Below are 18,503 nucleotides of genomic sequence, written 5' to 3' on the forward strand. Positions count from 1 at the left end.
GTGTTTTTGTGAGAATTTTACACTTCCTCAGTTTATCTTAAAGTATTTTTGTTTAGATGTAAGTTCCTATCATATTGAACAAGTTAGATTTTCTTGGGTTAGTTGTTTTGTACAAAGCTCCTTTTGGGAAGCATAAGTTGCCAGGATAATCTCACAGCCTATTAGCTGGTTTATACAACTTCTTCCTGTAAGTGTAACTTGTGTGTCTGATTTTATATGTAGCATTCCTTTTCTGTTTCTCTGTACTGAATGAGGTTTGAGGAATTTCTGCCATCCTTCTTGCTCCAGCTCCTACACTTGGTTTTGCAAACAAAGAACATAGATTTGCACTTCATGATGTGTATTTCACCTTAGAATATATGTTTTCCTGACACTTTCTAAGGTCTGTTAACATTGAGTTCTTTTGACTTCTCTGGTCGGCTTCCAGCTGCCTGTCTTCTGCCTGATCTGGCTGCTTTTGGTAGTGCTTTCATATGTTGTGGAGTCTGTGGATTCTGACTTTGAGTTTTAATGAAAATTAAATTTTTGGAATTTGGTTGTTGTGGTTTTTTGGATGTATCTCACAAGGAGAAGGGAAAAATGTTGACTTATGTAGGATGACCATATGAGAAGGTTTTTTTTACTATTTAAAAATGGTACCCCTTCTTTGCTCTGGAAATCCCATCTAAATTTTTAGGTACTAACAAAGCAACAGAACATGGTATATCTATTGGGAGGAGTAAAGATTAGAATGGTGTTTAGATGTTATCTACTGTTTGTCAAATTATAGTATATGGCATTAAAGTGTTTAATATTTGCAGAATGACTAACCCAGGAAATGAGGGATGAACCTGGGGTTACAGTGAAGGGCTAGAACCAAAAGGGTACTAGGGCTGAATAAAAGGTGACCAGTTAGTGTTGGGCCATAGCTCAGCCGTGCCATCCATCACTTGTTCTGTCTTACCATAAAACTTTAAATCTAAGCCTAGTTCTCATTTCTTAACTTACTTTCTTGCCTTTTGGATATTTTCTGTAAGATACTGTCTTCTCAATTACTAAATCCCCCAACCTTCTTCAGTGCACCTCATCCATTCTTGGTTGTCAGTGGTTTATCATTCAGCTATTTTATAGGAATATGAAACATTGTTTAAAGGATATTGTGAATGAGATTTGCATGTTTATTTTTAAAATCTGGTCCTATCTTTTCTGTAGAACAAAAAAAGAAACTGGAAGAACAGCAAACAAATATCGTCTATAATGCATTTATGAGTATTTAGGGTAACAAACGTTTATAGATGTACTAAATTAGACATTTCTGGAGAATATAAACCTTGCAGCACACTCTACTGTAGATTACATAGATTATTTTATAGATTTCAGAAGAGAATCAATTCTCAAATATGACTCAGAGTAACTCATACAGTCTGAAAGCCAGATTTAATGTTTGAGTATATAAGATTTTCCACATTTCTAATTAGTGAGACTATTCTGTATTACGTCATTTTGTGCATTATAATTTTTTCCAATTGATGTTTGAGATCATCCCTATAGTAAAACTGCAGATAAGATGAAGAATTTTTTTTTTTTTTTTTTTTTTTTTTTTGCGGTACGCGGGCCTTTCACTGTTGTGGCCTCTCCCGTTGCGGAGCACAGGCTCGGGCCGCGCAGGCTCAGCGGCCATGGCTCACGGGCCCAGCCGCTCCGCGGCATGTGGGATCTTCCGGGACCGGGGCACAAAGCCATGTCCCCTACATCGGCAGGCAGACTCTCAACCACTGCGCCACCAGGGAAGCCCAAGATGAGGAATTTTGTCTATCAAAATGATGTTACTGATACACATCATTTGTAGTAAGACATATATTAAATCATTTTTCTAATAGTGTTGGTGAGTTTACTCTGACTCATCCTTTTCTCCATTTGTCCTTAAAGTCAAAAACAACATTTTTAGACTTTAGCTTTCTAAAGTCCTTTGTAACAGTGCGACTTTTTTTTTTTTAATAAATTTTATTTATTTATTTATTTATTTATGGCTGTGTTGGGTCTTCGTTGCTGCAAGCAGGCTTTCTCTAGTTGCAGCGAGTGGGGGCTACTCTTTGTTGCAGTGCGTGGGCTTCTCATTGCAGTGGCTTCTTCTGTTGCAGAGCACGGGCTCTAGGTGCACGGGCTTCAGTAGTTGTGGCTCGCAGGCTCTAGATTGCAGGCTCACTAGTTGTGGTGCATGGGCTTAGTTGCTCCGTGGCATGTGGGATCTTCCCAGACCAGGGCTCGAACCCATGTTCCCTGCATTGGCAGGTGGATTCTTAACCACTGTGCCACCAGGGAAACCCCAGTGTGACTTTCTTAAGTTTGAGCTCTTAAATATTATGTGTCTCAAGAGAATCTAGAAACATAGGTAGCAAAACCTTTCTCATTTCCCTCTTTTTATTGTGGTTTCATTTCAATTGTGTTTATTCAGAGTGGTAGACTACAGAGGGTCATGTTGTCTTAGAGAATTAATACCCTTATCCTAATTAAGCTTATGGGTGCAACCTTAACTCCTAAGCATAAATTATGTCACTTTTTTGTCAGTTCATTTTATTTAGTATTTTTTTCTCCTCTCTTTTGGATCTATTTCAGATTTTTTGTGTGTGTTCTTTTCCTCTGTAGGTTTCAGAATTGACAAGTGAACAAAATAAGTGCAATCGAAGGAAATATTATAGGTCTGTCTTGCATCAAAAGTCCAGCTTCTCATGTGACACAGAAAGTTTCACCAATAATGTAACATTTCAGTATGGCAGGAGAGGAAGTGGATTTTGTTATTCTTAGAAATGGAATAGAGTTGTGTTTAGATTTTCAGACTTTCTTATGATGCTACTAATTTATGAGCTAACATGTTTAGGAAGAGTTTAAGTCAGTTGGTTTATGTTGTAAAAGAATTACGTAGGTGCCTTGTTAAAAAATATAGATTTCTGGGCTCTACCTCTAGACTTTGTGGCTTATTGGTCTGAAGTAGGCCCAGGAATTAGCATTTTGACAAGCACTTCTGGTTTTTCTAATGCAGGTCTTCCTTGGATAGCCCTCTGAGTAAAACTGCCTTAGAGATAGTCTAAAACTGAAAATTATGTACAATAAATTAATTATCTTGTTGGAAAAAAAAAGCTCATGTATGAAAGTGTTTCATATTGGAACCAGTTTATATGACATCTTGATTTTCCAGATGAGGAACTAAATTTCCCCGTCAAATATATAAGCATTCTAGATTTCAAGATGTAACTGTTGAAGCTTTCAAGACATGACCGATGGTTCTTTATTTTTTCCCTATGCATTTTTTAGCACCTTGAGTCTAAGGAATGGCAGGTTAGCTGTGCTCAATATCCAGGTCCAACCAGATATTATGATATTTAGTATATATATAGTTAAACATATACATTATAGCATGTAAAACTACATTTCCATTCTGTACTCTGTCATGGCGTGGATATGAACAATGTTTAGTTTTAATTTAAATGTTGTTAAATATTTACATCTGAAAAGAAATTATAAGGAAAAGACTATTAGATCAATACTCGAGTCTTGGTTTTAAGGTTTTTCTTTTCTTTCTTTAAAAAATTTTTTTTAAATTAAGATAATAGATGTTTATTGTTTGAGATTTTGAGAGTATGTATATGCACCACAAGCTTTTGGTGAATATTTTTCCAGATATATCGCCAAGCATAGTTTTACATGGTCTGACCTTAGTTGTAAACAAAGAACCGTATTTTTGGTTTCTAATTGTTTTAAGAGATAAATAAGACTTCTGTTTTTTCTCTTTCAGTACTGTTGTCCAGACATGATAAATAACTTTTTGGGACTGGCTAAAACAGAATTTTCAAGTACAGCAAATAAAAGTAAGACTGTTGATTCAGAAAAAGGAAAACTGATCATGTTAGTTAATGACTTTTATTATGGAAAACATGAAGGAGATGTCCAGGAAGAACAGAAGACTTACACAACCTTTAAATGCTTCAGTTGCTTGAAAATTCTTAAAAATAATATCAGGTATGTTAGCATTTATTTTTATTTCTACTTGAAAATTGGAATGCTACAGATATAAATGTTGTATCTTTATCTTGCATTTTTAAACGTTATTCTAGATAAGAGATTTTAACACTTTGCACTAAGAATGAAGACATATTCTCTTGTTAAAAAGCTTTTGTCCTTTCTTATATTTTAGAGTTGACTCTTGGATCCAGTTAGTTGTATTTCTTTAAAATAACTTAAGAAAGGACAAACTTTATTTCAAATAAAACAAAATTAACTTCTTTTACCTATATTGTCAGTGATCTAGGAATTTTCATGAGATAATTTTCATATTTAGCTGCTTTTGAATTTTATTTTTTTTCACACCACAAGAAGAACCACTTATTTATGTTTTGTCCAGTTTCACCTCTTATATACTAATCTTGTTTAATGCTCAAATCCCATAAAAGAGTTAGTTACAAGAATAAAATGAGAAGACATATTGATTGATATTTTTATTGGTTACATAGCTTGACATTTATATTTGGTAAGGTTTTTTACCATCATTTTATTATAAAGATTTTCAACATTCAACAAATTTAAAAATATTTTGTAATGGACACTTGTATACTCATCATCTTGATTCTATCATTAACATTTAACTGTACTTGCTTCATCATATAGCTATTCATCCTTCCTTCAAACTATCTGGGTTTTTTTATGCATTTCAAAGTAAGTTGCAGATGTCAATGTACTTCCATCAGTTGAGGCATGTGTGTGTACAAACATACGTATGCATAACTTTTTATATTTACCCTTGGTGACTATTATTTGTAATTAGCATTCTTAGGTACCTGTAGTTTACTTGTAGACCCAGCATTTGTTTTATTTTCCTGTGAGTTCTTGGGTCCAAGAAGAAGCATATAGAAAAACCCTGAAATACACTGTGATAAACTCCTATAATAATTATTTTTTTATGGTAGTGCTTTATAGTTTTAAAAATTCTTTTACGTATATTATTTCATATAAGTTTTCACATTTATCTCCTTTCATCAAGTTTTAACAGCCATCAATAGCTAATGATCCCAGTAGCTTAACAGAAGGAATATTGTACTTCGAGATATAACACTGAAACAATATTACAATAGAACTCTTTCCCCTATTTTCACATTTTTACCATTTTAATAGTAAAATACACGAGAAAAATCATGTTAATATAGTAAAGTGCATAGAAATATGGCTCCCCTGCTTAGTTCTTTGTTATTCTTAAATGTTATACATATATGATATTAGAATTTATTTCAGCAGTAGTTTTTTTTATTTTCCTTTGAGATTAACACATTAATATTAAACATATGAAAGTAAAAATTTTCTTTTTTTTGTTATTGTTTCAGAATACTAGTTACATATTTCTAGAGTGTCCTAATATCTAGAAATTTTAAGCAAGCAGTACCTGGTAACATCCAGGAATTGAGCTTTTTTTGAAATACTGATTGTTTAGTAAATGTAACCTTAATAGAAAACAATTTATAACCAAAGAAGTTCAATATGTTAAGTAATATTTTACCTTGGTAGTAAAAACTGGGAGGGTAAATTGATATTTGTAGAGAATGGTAAGAAGCTGATAGCTGTAGATTTCTGTTCTCTGCCTTGTCAGCGTATGGTGTTTTTTCCCCTACATTGAGTGTCACCCAGAACAGGTTTATTTTATTCTGTGAATATCCTTGCAAGATGTTTGCTTTTTTTGTTTCCCTCATTTCCATGTTGGTTTAAGTAGTATGAGCTCCTGATGGGGGCCCATATAATAACTGAGAGAAAGCTTGCTAGTTAAGAAATCATTTTATTTAGATACATTTTAATTGCTGAAAGTCGTAAGCTGAGCGTTTAATGGCTCATGACATTTTCTCTATATCTAAATATTTAGCCAAGACTAGGATTTCCTATAGGTGTTTGTAGAGCTGGTGTAAAAACCAAAGGAAGTCTAAAAGATATTTCAAAGTGTACCATAACCTGTACTAAAGAGTAGCGTTATGTGAGGTGTGAAAAAAAATAAATGTTATAACCTTTATGATGATTGCTTTCCAGATTGATGATATTATCACTTAATTTCAACATTATTTCCTGTAGTGACTCAAAGTGAGTAATTGTTAATAGTTGACCCCGTCTAAAAATTGTTATTTTGATTGAATAACTTTACTTTCAAATTCAGCAAAAAGCTTCAGTAAGCTCTTTTAAATAGGCATTCCCATTTATATTGCACTCTCTGTTGTGGAAGGTCATAGTTCCTGCTCATAAGAAGCCTTTTTAGGGAAGCTGAAATAGCAGAATGTAAAACTGAAAAATGGACGTTGCCTACAAAGGGCACAGTCTGCAAGTTAAAATGAACAGTCTTTGCTAACAGTAAACCAGTATCATTAAATAAGACAAAAGGTTCTTGTAATTGTAGGCATTAAAATTGCTATTACATGCATTTAGAAACCAAGACACAAGTAAAAATACCAGTAATTTGTCTTTTAAGCAGCTAGAATTTAATGTATATCTTCATAGCTTAAGAGATTTCTCTCATGACTCTGTAGCTGCTTTTGGTGGTAGAGTTTCCTTCCTTTCAGTATTTTATTTAAAAATGTAAGTAGTATTTCTTGTATGGAGAAGAAACCTGCTGTTTTATCTTTAAAAAAATTTTAATAATCTGAAATGATCAGGAGAGCAAATTAGTGATATTTCAAATTCATAATAACTATTTATTTTAAAACAAGGATGAAAAGATGTTGACTTAGTTACTTAATAAAAGTGATTATTTAAAGTGCACACTTTTCTAGAGGACTTTAGGACTTTTGAGATTTTATTTTCAGTAATCATATCTCTAATTTTAAGATTTAGATTCAAGTACTTATTTGTGAGATTTTTGTTTTTAAATCTGAATTTTTGCACCTGTTGACAATCATTTATAGGTTTATGAACCACATGAAACATCATTTGGAACTTGAGAAGCAGAGCAGTGAAAGCTGGGAAAACCACACCACCTGCCAGCACTGCTACCGTCAGTTTCCCACACCATTTCAACTGCAGTGTCACATTGAAAGTACACACACACCCCATGAATTTTCTAGTAAGTTACAATTTCATTTAAGTATTGAGTATTTTGATTTTAACAATGTAAACTCTGAGAAAAGTTTGTTACTGAACTCTGAACAAGTGTGTTAGAAAAATAAGAAGATGACTTTGAAATTTGAGAGTAAAGTTGAAAAAGTTAATTTTTAACTTATATAAAGTTTTAAATAAAATTAGTTACTGAAATTAAAGTCCCTCTTGTAAGTAATTCACTATGGTAAATAACCTGTGCATTACATGTGGGGGACTAAATTAGAAGCCTCAGGTAATAGTTTTCAAATATGAAATCAGTGCCCTTCTTTTAAACTTGAATAAGAAAAGTAAATACAACGGTAGTTAAAATCACAGATTTTGGAGCAAGACAGCTTGGGTTCACATCCAAGCTCTGCCTCTTAATATGTGATCTTAATGTGATCTCAGACAGGTCACTTAATATTTGAATAATGGGGATAATAAAAATACCTGCTTCATAATGTTTTGATGGGAACTGAGTGAGTTAATGTAAGTAAAGTCCTTAGAACTGTGCATGGCACACAGTTAACAACTATGGAACTGTTCACCACTACCACCACCACCAATACTACTACTGTTATTATTGTTGTTGATATAGATGTACAAAATGAATTACATATGTATATATCTGATTTTGTTTATTTGCCTCGATAGGATACTTTTTAAGAAAATTGAAGTGTAATTGACATATAACATTGTATTAGTTTCAGGTGTACAACATAATGATTGAATACTTCTGTGTATATATATATCTTAAAATGGTGTAATGTCTTTTTTCCCCCACTTTCAGCCATTTGCAAAATATGTGAATTATCATTTGAAACAGAGCATATTCTTTTACAACATATGAAGGACAATCATAAACCTGGTGAAATGCCATATATTTGCCAGGTATACACATATTTTATTGTATACATCGTGTTTGTTTGGTTTGTTTATTATCTTTTGTTTTGGTTACAAGATTTAAACCTATTAGGCCAGGCATCAGCAAATTTTTTATATAAAGGGCAAGATAGTAAGTATTCAGGCTTTGAGGATCATAGGTCTCCGTTGCAACTAATCAACTCTGCCATTGTAGCACACAGGCAGCCATAGACAATAAGTGGATGAATGGGTATGACTGTGTTTCAATATAACTTTATTTATGGACACTGAAATTTGAATTTCATATAATTTTCACATCATGAAATATATTTTATTTTTCTAACCATTTCGATAAAATTGGTTGCTAAAATTAAAGTATCTTCTGTAAATAATTTATTAGTAGGAAGTCCCTTGGCATAACTCATACATTGTTATGTAGGGTCAGCAGACAGTTGGAATTGGCCCATAGGCCATTGTTTGCCCACTCCTGTACTAGACAAAGAAAAGCCCTGTGGCAGAAAGACAAACATGAACTTATCTTACCCTGTAGGGAAGAATGTAGGCATACAAGGGAAATATACAATGCTTTTACTTCAGAGAACCCTACCAAATGCTTTGGGACTAGTATTTTTCCAGAATTTGGAGGAATGAGAAAGTAAGATAAAAATAAATTGTCACTTCCATAGCCTGGAGGCCATTTATAATCTAAAGGAAGATGCTATTTTATATAGCAGAAGAACTTTATAGTACCAGAGGTGTCAGAGTTTGAAAACTCAAGTCAAGATTGGGGGTGACAGATAAAATATCTGATAAAAATAAGGGAATGTAGTTATATTTGGGGAAGTATCCTTAAGCTTTGAAAGGTAATGACGCTTCTGTCTCAAAGATTATCTTTCGATGTTTGCATTAATGGAATTCTTGGTTGCGTAGGCATCAGAGCTGAATTAATAGTACAAAATATTCTTCTGAACAAGTGACCTATCATTCTTAACTTTGAAATTGGATATCATTATAAGTTTTCAAGTTAAACTAAATCTCTTTTTTTTGTAGGTTTGCAATTATAGATCATCATCATTTTCTGATGTAGAAACTCATTTTAGAACATCCCATGAAAACACTAAGAACTTGCTATGTCCGTTTTGCCTCAAAGTTATTAAAATTGCAACACCCTATATGCATCATTACATGAAGCATCAGGTGAGATTTGCCAGTTTTTATTCCTTTAATGTTGTTTTAGAGAAAAGATAGATTATGACTTAGAACATTGGTTAGATTTGTTCTGCAAGGGAAGCAGCATTGTTCCAAATGACATGATTAATTTGTAATTTATGCTGAATTACCTGTGAAACTTCCACTTCTTTTCCTTGCTTCCTTTCTGGTGATGATGTGGTTCCTACATGAAAATTCTGAAAGATAGCTAGAAATAGGAAACCTTGGAATGAAGGAAAAAAGAGAAAATGAGTGGAAGAATATCCAAAAGATTGGATATTTCGAGGCTAAGAATTACCTTCTGGGAAAGGTAATTATCAGGAGCAGGGGAAAAGATGAGTTTGAACTGATAAAGAAGATTGATGACTCATAATCTTGTTTTCCTCTTTCTCTTCAAACTTTATTCCCACTTTTAGCTCCCATATTATAAGACATGTTGGCATCATTGACCAGGAGTGGTTTTTTATAGCTGCCAGGGATAGAGGAAGCAGTAGTGACACTTACTGCTTGATATATGAACTCTGGCAAAGAACTGTATTTAGTTCTGCTACGTAATTTTTGGGACCCAGTATTAGTGCTTATACCCATCTCTTGAACTCTGATGTTTTACTTACTGGTTCTTTTCCTGAAGCAGTTAAGTCATCCTTTGGGCTGAAAAGTTTAATGCATCACTGATCCTGTTCTTAAGTGCTTGAAAGAACAATAACAGCGCCTTTGCCAAAACCAGAAGTCAGTGGATTTATTCAGTATGATCATGTAATCAAGTTTTGCCACCTCACTAATTAGCTCATTACATTTTCTTGTTATTGATTAAACTGGCATGTCAGTTTATTCAGCATTGGTGCTCACTTTGCTTTCCATTCTAGTCATTAGATAATCATGAAATCGGCTTGTGGTTCTTCATTGGGAGAGATCATAAAAGTAGAATTTCCAAATAAATTTGGGATCACCTATGTTGTGACTGGGTTGCTACCTATCCTTGAGGAGTTCTGGCAAGATCTTTCGATTCTGGGTTTCCCCGGCAATTTTCCATCCGTTGTTAATACATGTTCCCGCCCCCCCCCCCCCCCACCAATTGCTACTGGTAAATGAATTTGGTAAAGGCCTAGATTTACAAAATTAAATCGTTGTTTCTTTTTCACAACAGGATTCCTCAGAAATTTTAATATGCTAATGAACATTGTAAATCTCTAAGTAATGATATTATATGTATTCCCCAGACTTATTTAGCTATTGAACCCTTTATTTGCTCAATACCTATTAACATTTCTTGCGGAACAGAGTTTGAGAAACACTATTTTTGATACTCTGTATTTCTTCTTTGGCTTTTAATTTTCAAAGGGAGAATAAAGTATAAAACAGTAGTTTTATTTCATTATGGGGATTTAACATCATTTTCCCCATATGCTATATTAAGCTCCAGAGTGAGATATAGATGTAGGAAGAATGATAATTATGAAGGAGATGTGTGGGCCAACTGTATGGGCTACATGATTTTTTTTTTAACGTTTTTATTGGAGTATAATTGCTTTACAATGGTGTGTTAGTTTCTGTTTTATAACAAAGTGAATCAGTTATACATATACATATATCCTCATATCTCTTCCCTCTTGCATCTCCCTCCCTCCCACCCTCCCTATCCCACCCTTATAGCTGGTCACAAAGCACCGAGCTGATCTCCCTGTGCTATGTGACTACCTCCCACTAGCTATCTATTTTATATTTGGTAGTGTATATATGTCCATATATACACTACCACTCTCTCACTTTGTCCCAGCTTACCCTTCCTCCTCCCCGTGTCCTCAAGTCCATTCTCTAGTAGGTCTGAGTAGTTATTCCCGTGTTGCCCCTAGGTTCTTCATGACCATTGTTTTTTTTTTTTTGTTAGATTTCATATATATGTGTTAGCATACGGTATTTGTTTTTCTCTTTCTGACTTACTTCACTCTGTATGACAGACTCTAGGTCCATCCACCTCACTACAAATAACTCAATTTCGTTTCTTTTTATCGCTGAGTAACATTCCATTGTATATATGTGCCACATCTTCTTTATCCGTTCATCTGTCGATGGACACTTAGGTTGATTCCATGTCCTGGCTATTGTAAATAGAGCTGCAATGAACATTGTGGTACATGACTACTGTTGAATTATGGTTTTCTTAGAGTATATGCCCAGTAGTGGGATTGCTGGGTCATACGGTAGTTCTATTTGTAGTTTTTTAAGGAACCTCCATACTGTTCTTCATAGTGGCTGTATCAATTTACATTCCCACCAACAGTGCAAGAGGGTTCCCTTTTCTTCACACCCTCTCCAGCATTTATTGTTTGCAGATTTTTTGTTGATGGCCATTGTGACCAGTGTGAGATGATATCTTATTGTAGTTTTGATTTGCATTTCTCTAATGATTAATGATGTTGAGCATCCTTTCATGTGTTTGTTGGCAATCTGTATATCATCTTTGGAGAAATGTCTCTTTAGGTCTTCTGCCCATTTTTGGATTGGGTTGTTTCTTTTTTTGATATTGAGCTGCATGAGATGCTTGTAAATTTTGGAGATTAATCCTTTGTCAGTTACTTCTTTTGCAAATATTTTCTCCCATTCTGAGGGTTGTCTTTTTATCTTCTTTATGGTTTCCTTTGCCTTTGGAATAAGTTCCAAAGCTTTTAAGTTTCATTAGGTCCCACGTGTTTATTTTTGTTTTTATTTCCATTTCTCTAGGAGGTGGATCAAAAAGGATCTTGCTGTGATTGATGTCATAGAGTGTTCTGCCTATGTTTTCCTCTAAGAGTTTGATAGTGTCTGGCATTGCATTTAGGTCTTTAATCCATTTTGTGTTTATTTTTGTGTGTGGTATTAGGGAGTGTTCTAATTTCATTCTTTTACATGTAGCTGTCCAGTTTTCCCAGCACCACTTACTGAACAGGCTGTCTTTTCTCCATTGTATATTCTTGCCTCCTTTATCAAAGATAAGGTGAGCATAGGTGTGTGGGTTTATCTCTGGGCTTTCTATCCTGTTCCATTGATACGTATTTCTGTTTTTCTGCCGGTACCATACTGTCTTGATTACTGTAGCTTTGTAGTATAGTCTGAAGTCTGGGAGCCTGATTCCTCCAGCTGTTTTTCTTTCTCAAGATTGCTTTGGCTATTCGGGGTCTTTTGTGTTTCCATACAGACTGTGAAATTTTTTGTTCTAGTTCTGTGAAAAATGCCAGTGGTAGTTTTATAGGGATTGCGTTGAATCTGTAGATTGCTTTGGGTAATATAGTCATTTTCACAATGTTGATTCTTCCAGTCCAAGAACATGGTATATCTCTCCATCTATTTGTATCATCTTTAATTTCTTTCAACATTGTCTTATAATTTTCTGCATACAGGTCTTTTGTCTCCTTAGGTAGGTTTGTTGCTAGGTATTTTATTCTTTTTGTTGCAATGGTAAATGGGAGTGTTTTCTTAATTTCATTTTCAGATTTTTCATCATTAGTGTATAAGAATGCAAGAGATTTCTGTGCATTAATTTTGTATCCTGTTACTTTACCAAATTCATTGATTAGCTCTAGTAGTTTTCTGGTGGCATGTTTAGGATTCTCTATGTATAGTATCATGTCATCTGCAAACAGTGACAGCTTTACTTCTTCTTTTCCGATTTGGATTCCTTTTATTTCCTTTTCTTCTCTGATTGCTGTGGCTAAGACTTCCAAAACTATGTGAATAATAGTGGTGAGAGTGGGCAACCTTGTCTTGTTCCTAATCTTCGTAGAAATGGTTTCAGTTTTTCACCATTGAGCACGAGGTTGGCTGTGGGTTTGTCATATATAGCCTTTATTATGTTGAGGAAAGTTCCCTCTATGCCTTCTTTCTGGAGGGTTTTTATCATAAATTGGTGTTGAATTTTGTCAAAAGCTTTCTCTGCATCTATTGAGATGATCATATGGTTTTCCTCCTTTAATTTGTTAATATGGTGTATCACATTGATTGATTTGCGTATATTGAAGAATCCTTGCATTCCTGGGATAAACCCCATTTGATCATGGTGTATGATCCTTTTAATGTGCTGTTGGATTCTGTTTGCTAGCATTTTGTTGAGGATTTTTGCATCTATGTTCATCAGTGATATTGGTCTGTAGTTTTCTTTTTTTGTGACATCTTTGTTTTTGGTATCAGGGTGATGGTGGCCTCGTAGAATGAGTTTGGGAGAGTTCCTCCCTCTGCTGTATTTTGGAAGAGTTTGGGAAGGATAGGTGTTAGCTCTTCTCTAAATGTTTGATAGAATTCGCCTGTGAAACCATCTGGTCCTGGGCTTTTGTTTGTTGGAAGATTTTTAATCACAGTTTCAATTTCAGTGCTTGTGATTGGTCTGTTCATATTTTCTATTCCTTCCTGGTTCAATCTCAGAAGGTCGTGCATTTCTAAGAATTTGTGCATTTTTTCCAGGTTGTCCATTTTATTGTCAAAGAGTTGCTTGTAGTAATCTCTCATGATCCTTTGTATTTCTGCAGTGTCAGTTGTTACTTCCTCTCTTTCATTTTTAGTTCTGTTGATTTGAGTCTTCTCCCTTTTTTTCTTGATGAGTCTGGCTAATGGTTTATCAATTTTGTTTATCTTCTCAAAGAACCAGCTTTTACTTTTATTCATCTTTGCTATCGTTTCCTTCATTTCTTTTTCATTTATTTCTGATCTGATCTTTATGATTTCTTTCCTTTTGGTAACTTTGGGGGGTTTTTTGTCCTTCTTTCTCTAATTGCTTTAGGTGTAAGGTTGGGTTGTTTATTTGAGAGTTTCTTGTTTCTTAAGGTAAGATTGTACTGCTGTCGACTTCCCTCTTAGAACTGCTTTTGCTGCATCCTATAGATTTTGGGCATCGTGTTTTCTTTGTCATTTGTTTCTATGTATTGTTTGATTTCCTCTTTGATTTCTTCAGTGACTTCTTGGTTATTAAGTAGTGCATTGTTTAGCCTCCATGTGTTTGTATTTTTTACAGATTTTTTCCTGTAATTGATATCTAGTCTCATAGCGTTGTGGTCAGATAAGATACTTGACACAATTTCAATTTTCTTAAATTTACCAAGGCTTGACTTGTGACCCAAGATATGATCCATCCTGGAGAATGTTCCATGAGCGCTTGAGAAGAAAGTGTATTCTCTTGTTTTTGAATGGAATGTCCTATAAATATCAGTGAAGTCCATCTTGTTTAATGTATCATTTAAAGCTGTGTTTCCTTATTTATTTTCATTTTGGACGATCTGTACATTGGTGAAAGTGGGGTGTTAAAGTCCCCTACTATGATTGTGTTACTGTCGATTTCCCCTCTTATGGCTGTTAGCATTTGTCTTATGTATTGAGGTGCTTCTATGTTGGGTGCATAAATATTTACAATTGTTATATCTTCTTCTTGGATTGATACCTTGATCATTATGTAGTGTCCTTCTTTGTCTCTTGTAATAATCCTTGTTTTAAAGTCTATTTCGTCTGATATGAGAATTGCTACTCCAGCTTTCTTTTGATTTCCATTTGCATGGAATATCTTTTTCCATCCTCTCACTTTCAGTCTCTATGTGTCCCTAGGTCTCAGGTGGGTCTCTTGTAGACAGCATATGTATGGGTCTTGTTTTTGTATCCATTCAGCCAATCTGTGTCTTTTGGTGGGAGCACTTTGTCCATTTACATTTAAGGTAATTATTGATATGTATGTTCCTATTACCATTTTCTTAATTGTTTTGGGTTTGTTATTGTAGGTCTTTTCCTTCTCTTGGGTTTCCTCCCTAGAGAAGTTCCTTTAGCATTTGTTGTAAAGCTGGTTCAGTTGTGAATTCTCTTAGCTTTTACTTCTCTGTAAAGGTTTCAGTTTCTCTGTCAAATCTGAATGAGATCCTTGCTGGACAGAGTAATCTTGGTTGTAGGTTTTTCCCTTTCATCAGTTTAAATATGTCCTGACACTCCCTTCTGGCTTGCAGAATTTCTGCTGAAAGATCAGCTGTTAACCTTATTGGGATTCCCTTGTATGTTATTTGTTGTTTTTCCTTTGCTGCTTTTAATATTTTTTCTTTGTATTTAATTTTTGTCAGTTTGATTAATATGTGTCTTGGCGTGTTTCTCCTTGGATTTACCCTGTATGGGACTCTCTGTGCTTCCTGGACTTGATTAACTATTTCCTTACCCATATTAGGGAAGTTTTCAATTATAATCTCTTCAAGTATTTTCTCAGTCCCTTTCTTTTTCTCTTCTTCTACTGGGACCCCTATAATTCGAATGTTGGTGCGTTTATTGTTGTCCCAGAGGTCTCTGAGACTGTCCTCAGTTCTTTTCATTCTTTTTTCTTCATTCTGCTCTGCAGTAGTTATTTCCACTATTTTATATTCCAGGTCATTTATCCTTTCTTATGCCTCAGTTATTCTGCTATTGGTCCGTTCTAGAGAATTTTTAATTTCATTTATTGTGGTGTTCATGGCTGTTTGTTTGCTCTTTAGTTCTTCTAGGTCCATGTTAAACGTTTTTTGTATTTTCTGCATTCTATTTCCAAGATTTTGGATCATCTTTACTATCATTATTCTGAATTCTTTTTCAGGTAGACTGCCTATTTCCTCTTCATTTGTTAGGTCTGGTGGATTTTTGCCTTGCTCTTTCATGTGCTGTGTGTTTCTTTGTCTTCTCATTTTGCTTAACTTACTGTGTTTTGGGTCTCCTTTTCACAGGCTGCAGGTTCATAGTTCCTGTTGTTTTTGTTGTCTGCCCCCAGTGGCTTAGGTTGGTTCAGTGGGTTGTGTAGGCTTCCTGGTGGAGGGGACTAGTGCCTGTGTTCTGGTGGATGAGGCTAGATCTTGTCTTTCTGGTGGGCAGGTCCACGTCTGGTGGTGTGTTTTGGGGTGTCTGTGGACTTATTATGATTTTAGGCAGCCTCTCTGCTAATGGGTGGGGTTGTGTTCCTGACTTGCTAGTTGTTTGGCATATGGTGTCCAGCACTGTAGGTTGCTGGTCGTTGAGTGGAGCTGGGTCTTGGTGTTGATTTGGAGATGATATTCGCCTTTTGTTATTATGTGGAGCTGGGAGGTCTCTGTTGGACCTTGGCTCTCCCCCCTCAGAGGCACAGCCCTGACACCTGGCTGGAGTACCAAGAGCGTGTCATCCACATGGCTCAGAATAAAAAGCCGAAAAAAGGAAAGAAAGAGAGAAAAAGATAAAATAAAGTTAAAAAGTTATTAAAATAAAAGCAAAAAGTAATTATTAAAAAAAATTTTGAAAGTAATTAAAAAAGAAAGGAAGAAAGAAGAGAACAACCAAACCAAAAAACAAATCCACCGATAACAAGCACTGAAAATTATACTAAAAAACAAAAACAAACAAAAAAAACGTACAGACAGAACCCTAGGACAAATGGTTAAAGCAAAGCTATATAGACAAAATCACACACAGAAGCATATACATACAGACTCACAAAAAGATAAAAAGGGAAAAAAAATATATCGTTGCTCCTGAAGTCCACCTCCTCAATTTGGGATGATTCCTTGTCTATTCAGGTATTCCACAGATGCAGGGTACATGAAGTTGATGGTGGTGTTTTAATCTGCTGCTCCTGAGGCTGCTGGGTGAGATTTCCCTTTCTCTTCTTTGTTTGCACAGCTGCTGGGCTTCAGCTTTGGATTTGGCCCCGCCTCTGCGTGTAGGTCGCCTGTGGGCGTGTGTTCTTTGATCAGACAGGACAGGGTTAAAGGAGCAGCTAATTCGGGGGCTCTGCCTCACTCAGGCCGGGGAGAGGGAGGCTTACGGAGTTCGGGGCGGGCCTGCGGCGATAGAGGCCAGTGTGACGTTGCACCAGCCTGAGGCGTGCCGTGCGTTCTCCCGGGGAAGTTGTCCCTGGATCACGGGACCCTGGCAGTGGCGGGCTGTACAGGCTCCCCGGAAGGGGGGTATGGATAGTGACCTGTGCTCGCACACAGACTTCTTGGTGGCGGCAGCAGCAGCCTTAGCGTCTCATGCCCGTCTCTGGGGTCCGCGCTGATAGCCGCCGCTCGCGCCCATCTCTGGAGCTCCTTTAAGCGGCACTCTTAATCCCCTCTCCTGGCGCACCAGGAAACAAAGAGGCAAGAAAAAGTCTCTTGCCTCTTAGGCAGGTCCCGACTTTCTCCCAAACTCCCTCCCGGCTGGCTGTGACGCACTAGCCCCTTCAGGCTGTGTTCATGCAGCCAACCCCTGTCCTCTCCCTGGGATCCAACCGAAGCTGGAGCCTCAGCTCCCAGCCCTCGCCCGTCCCGGCGGGTGAGCAGACAAGCCTCTTGGGCTGGTGCGTGCTGGTTGGCACGGATCCTCTGTGGGGGAATCTTTCCACTTTGCCCTCCGCACCCCCGTTACTGCACTCTCCTCGTGGCTCCGAAGCTTACCCCCGCTCCTCCACCGCAGTCTCCACCCGCAAAGGGGCTTCCTAGTGTGTGGAAACGTTTCCTCCTTCACGCTTCCTCCCACTGGTGCAGGTCCTGTCCCTATTCTTTTGTCTGTGTTTTTTCTTTTTTCTTTTTTCTTTTGCCCTACCCAGGTACGTGGGGAGTTTCTTGCCTTTTGGGAGGTCTGAGGTCTTCTTCCAGCGTTCAGTAGGTGTTCTGTAGGAGTTGTTCCACATGTAGATGTATTTCTGATGTATTTGTGGGGAGGAAGGTGATCTCCACGTCTTACTCGTCCGCCATCTTGAAGCTCCTCCCTGGCTGTGTGATTTTTAATCAGTTTTTATACCCTGAGTTTCATGTCTTCTCTTGACATGCGTGTCCAGTTTTCTTTTTTGTGTATTTGGAGCACCTAGGAGGTAGACAGCCAGCAGTTAAGAGGGGAAAATCTATCAATAAGAAGGATCATCATGCATCCTTCAAGAAATTTACAATTTGTATGATTATTTACAAAAGACTGGAAAATTATAGCTGAGCAAAAACTTGTATTTGAGATGACATTATTAGAGCAATGTCATGTATATATAGTGACCTTGTCTTGTATATATAGTGGCCAAAAACGGGCCTCTCTGAAGGAAATAAAGGAGTAAGCTGTGAGGAAATCTGGGAGAAGTAACATTATATCGGGAGTGAAGTGAGTGTGTACCTGGAGCACTCAAAGAACATCACAGAGGCCAGTTGTGGCTGGAGCAGAGTAAAGTAATAAGAGGAAAAGTAGTAGGAAATAAGGTTGTAGCAATAGAATGCAGGCCAATTCATATAGAGCCTTGTAAATCAGAATCAGGACTTTGGAAAACCATCAGCATTTTAGGCATGTGAAAGATCTGCCATGTTTTAAGATCATTGGCAGCTGTGAAGAGAATAGACCATAGGGAAGAAAGAACATGAAAGGGAGAACATAGGAGGTTATTATTAGTC

The 18,503-nt window shown here is 36.3% G+C and overlaps 1 protein-coding gene across 11 annotated transcripts in view; it reads left to right on the forward strand.

Annotated features, from left to right (window-relative positions):
• ZNF280D (zinc finger protein 280D) overlaps positions 1 to 18,503 on the forward strand; it is a 291,340-nt gene that overhangs the window by 212,703 nt on the left and 60,134 nt on the right. For all 11 annotated transcript variants that reach the window (XR_009562987.2, XR_009562988.2, XM_060294220.2 and 8 more), the window contains 4 exons: positions 3,773 to 3,996; positions 6,909 to 7,066; positions 7,871 to 7,971; positions 8,995 to 9,141. Coding sequence is in view for 9 of the 11 variants with exons in the window: in XM_060294220.2 (XP_060150203.1) it covers positions 3,773 to 3,996; positions 6,909 to 7,066; positions 7,871 to 7,971; positions 8,995 to 9,141 (630 nt within the window). In the remaining 2 variants the exon portion in view is untranslated. The remainder of the gene's footprint in view (positions 1 to 3,772; positions 3,997 to 6,908; positions 7,067 to 7,870; positions 7,972 to 8,994; positions 9,142 to 18,503) is intronic.

Source organism: Globicephala melas, chromosome 2 (assembly GCF_963455315.2).
Source record: "Globicephala melas chromosome 2, mGloMel1.2, whole genome shotgun sequence".
Taxonomy (NCBI): Eukaryota; Metazoa; Chordata; class Mammalia; order Artiodactyla; family Delphinidae; genus Globicephala; species Globicephala melas.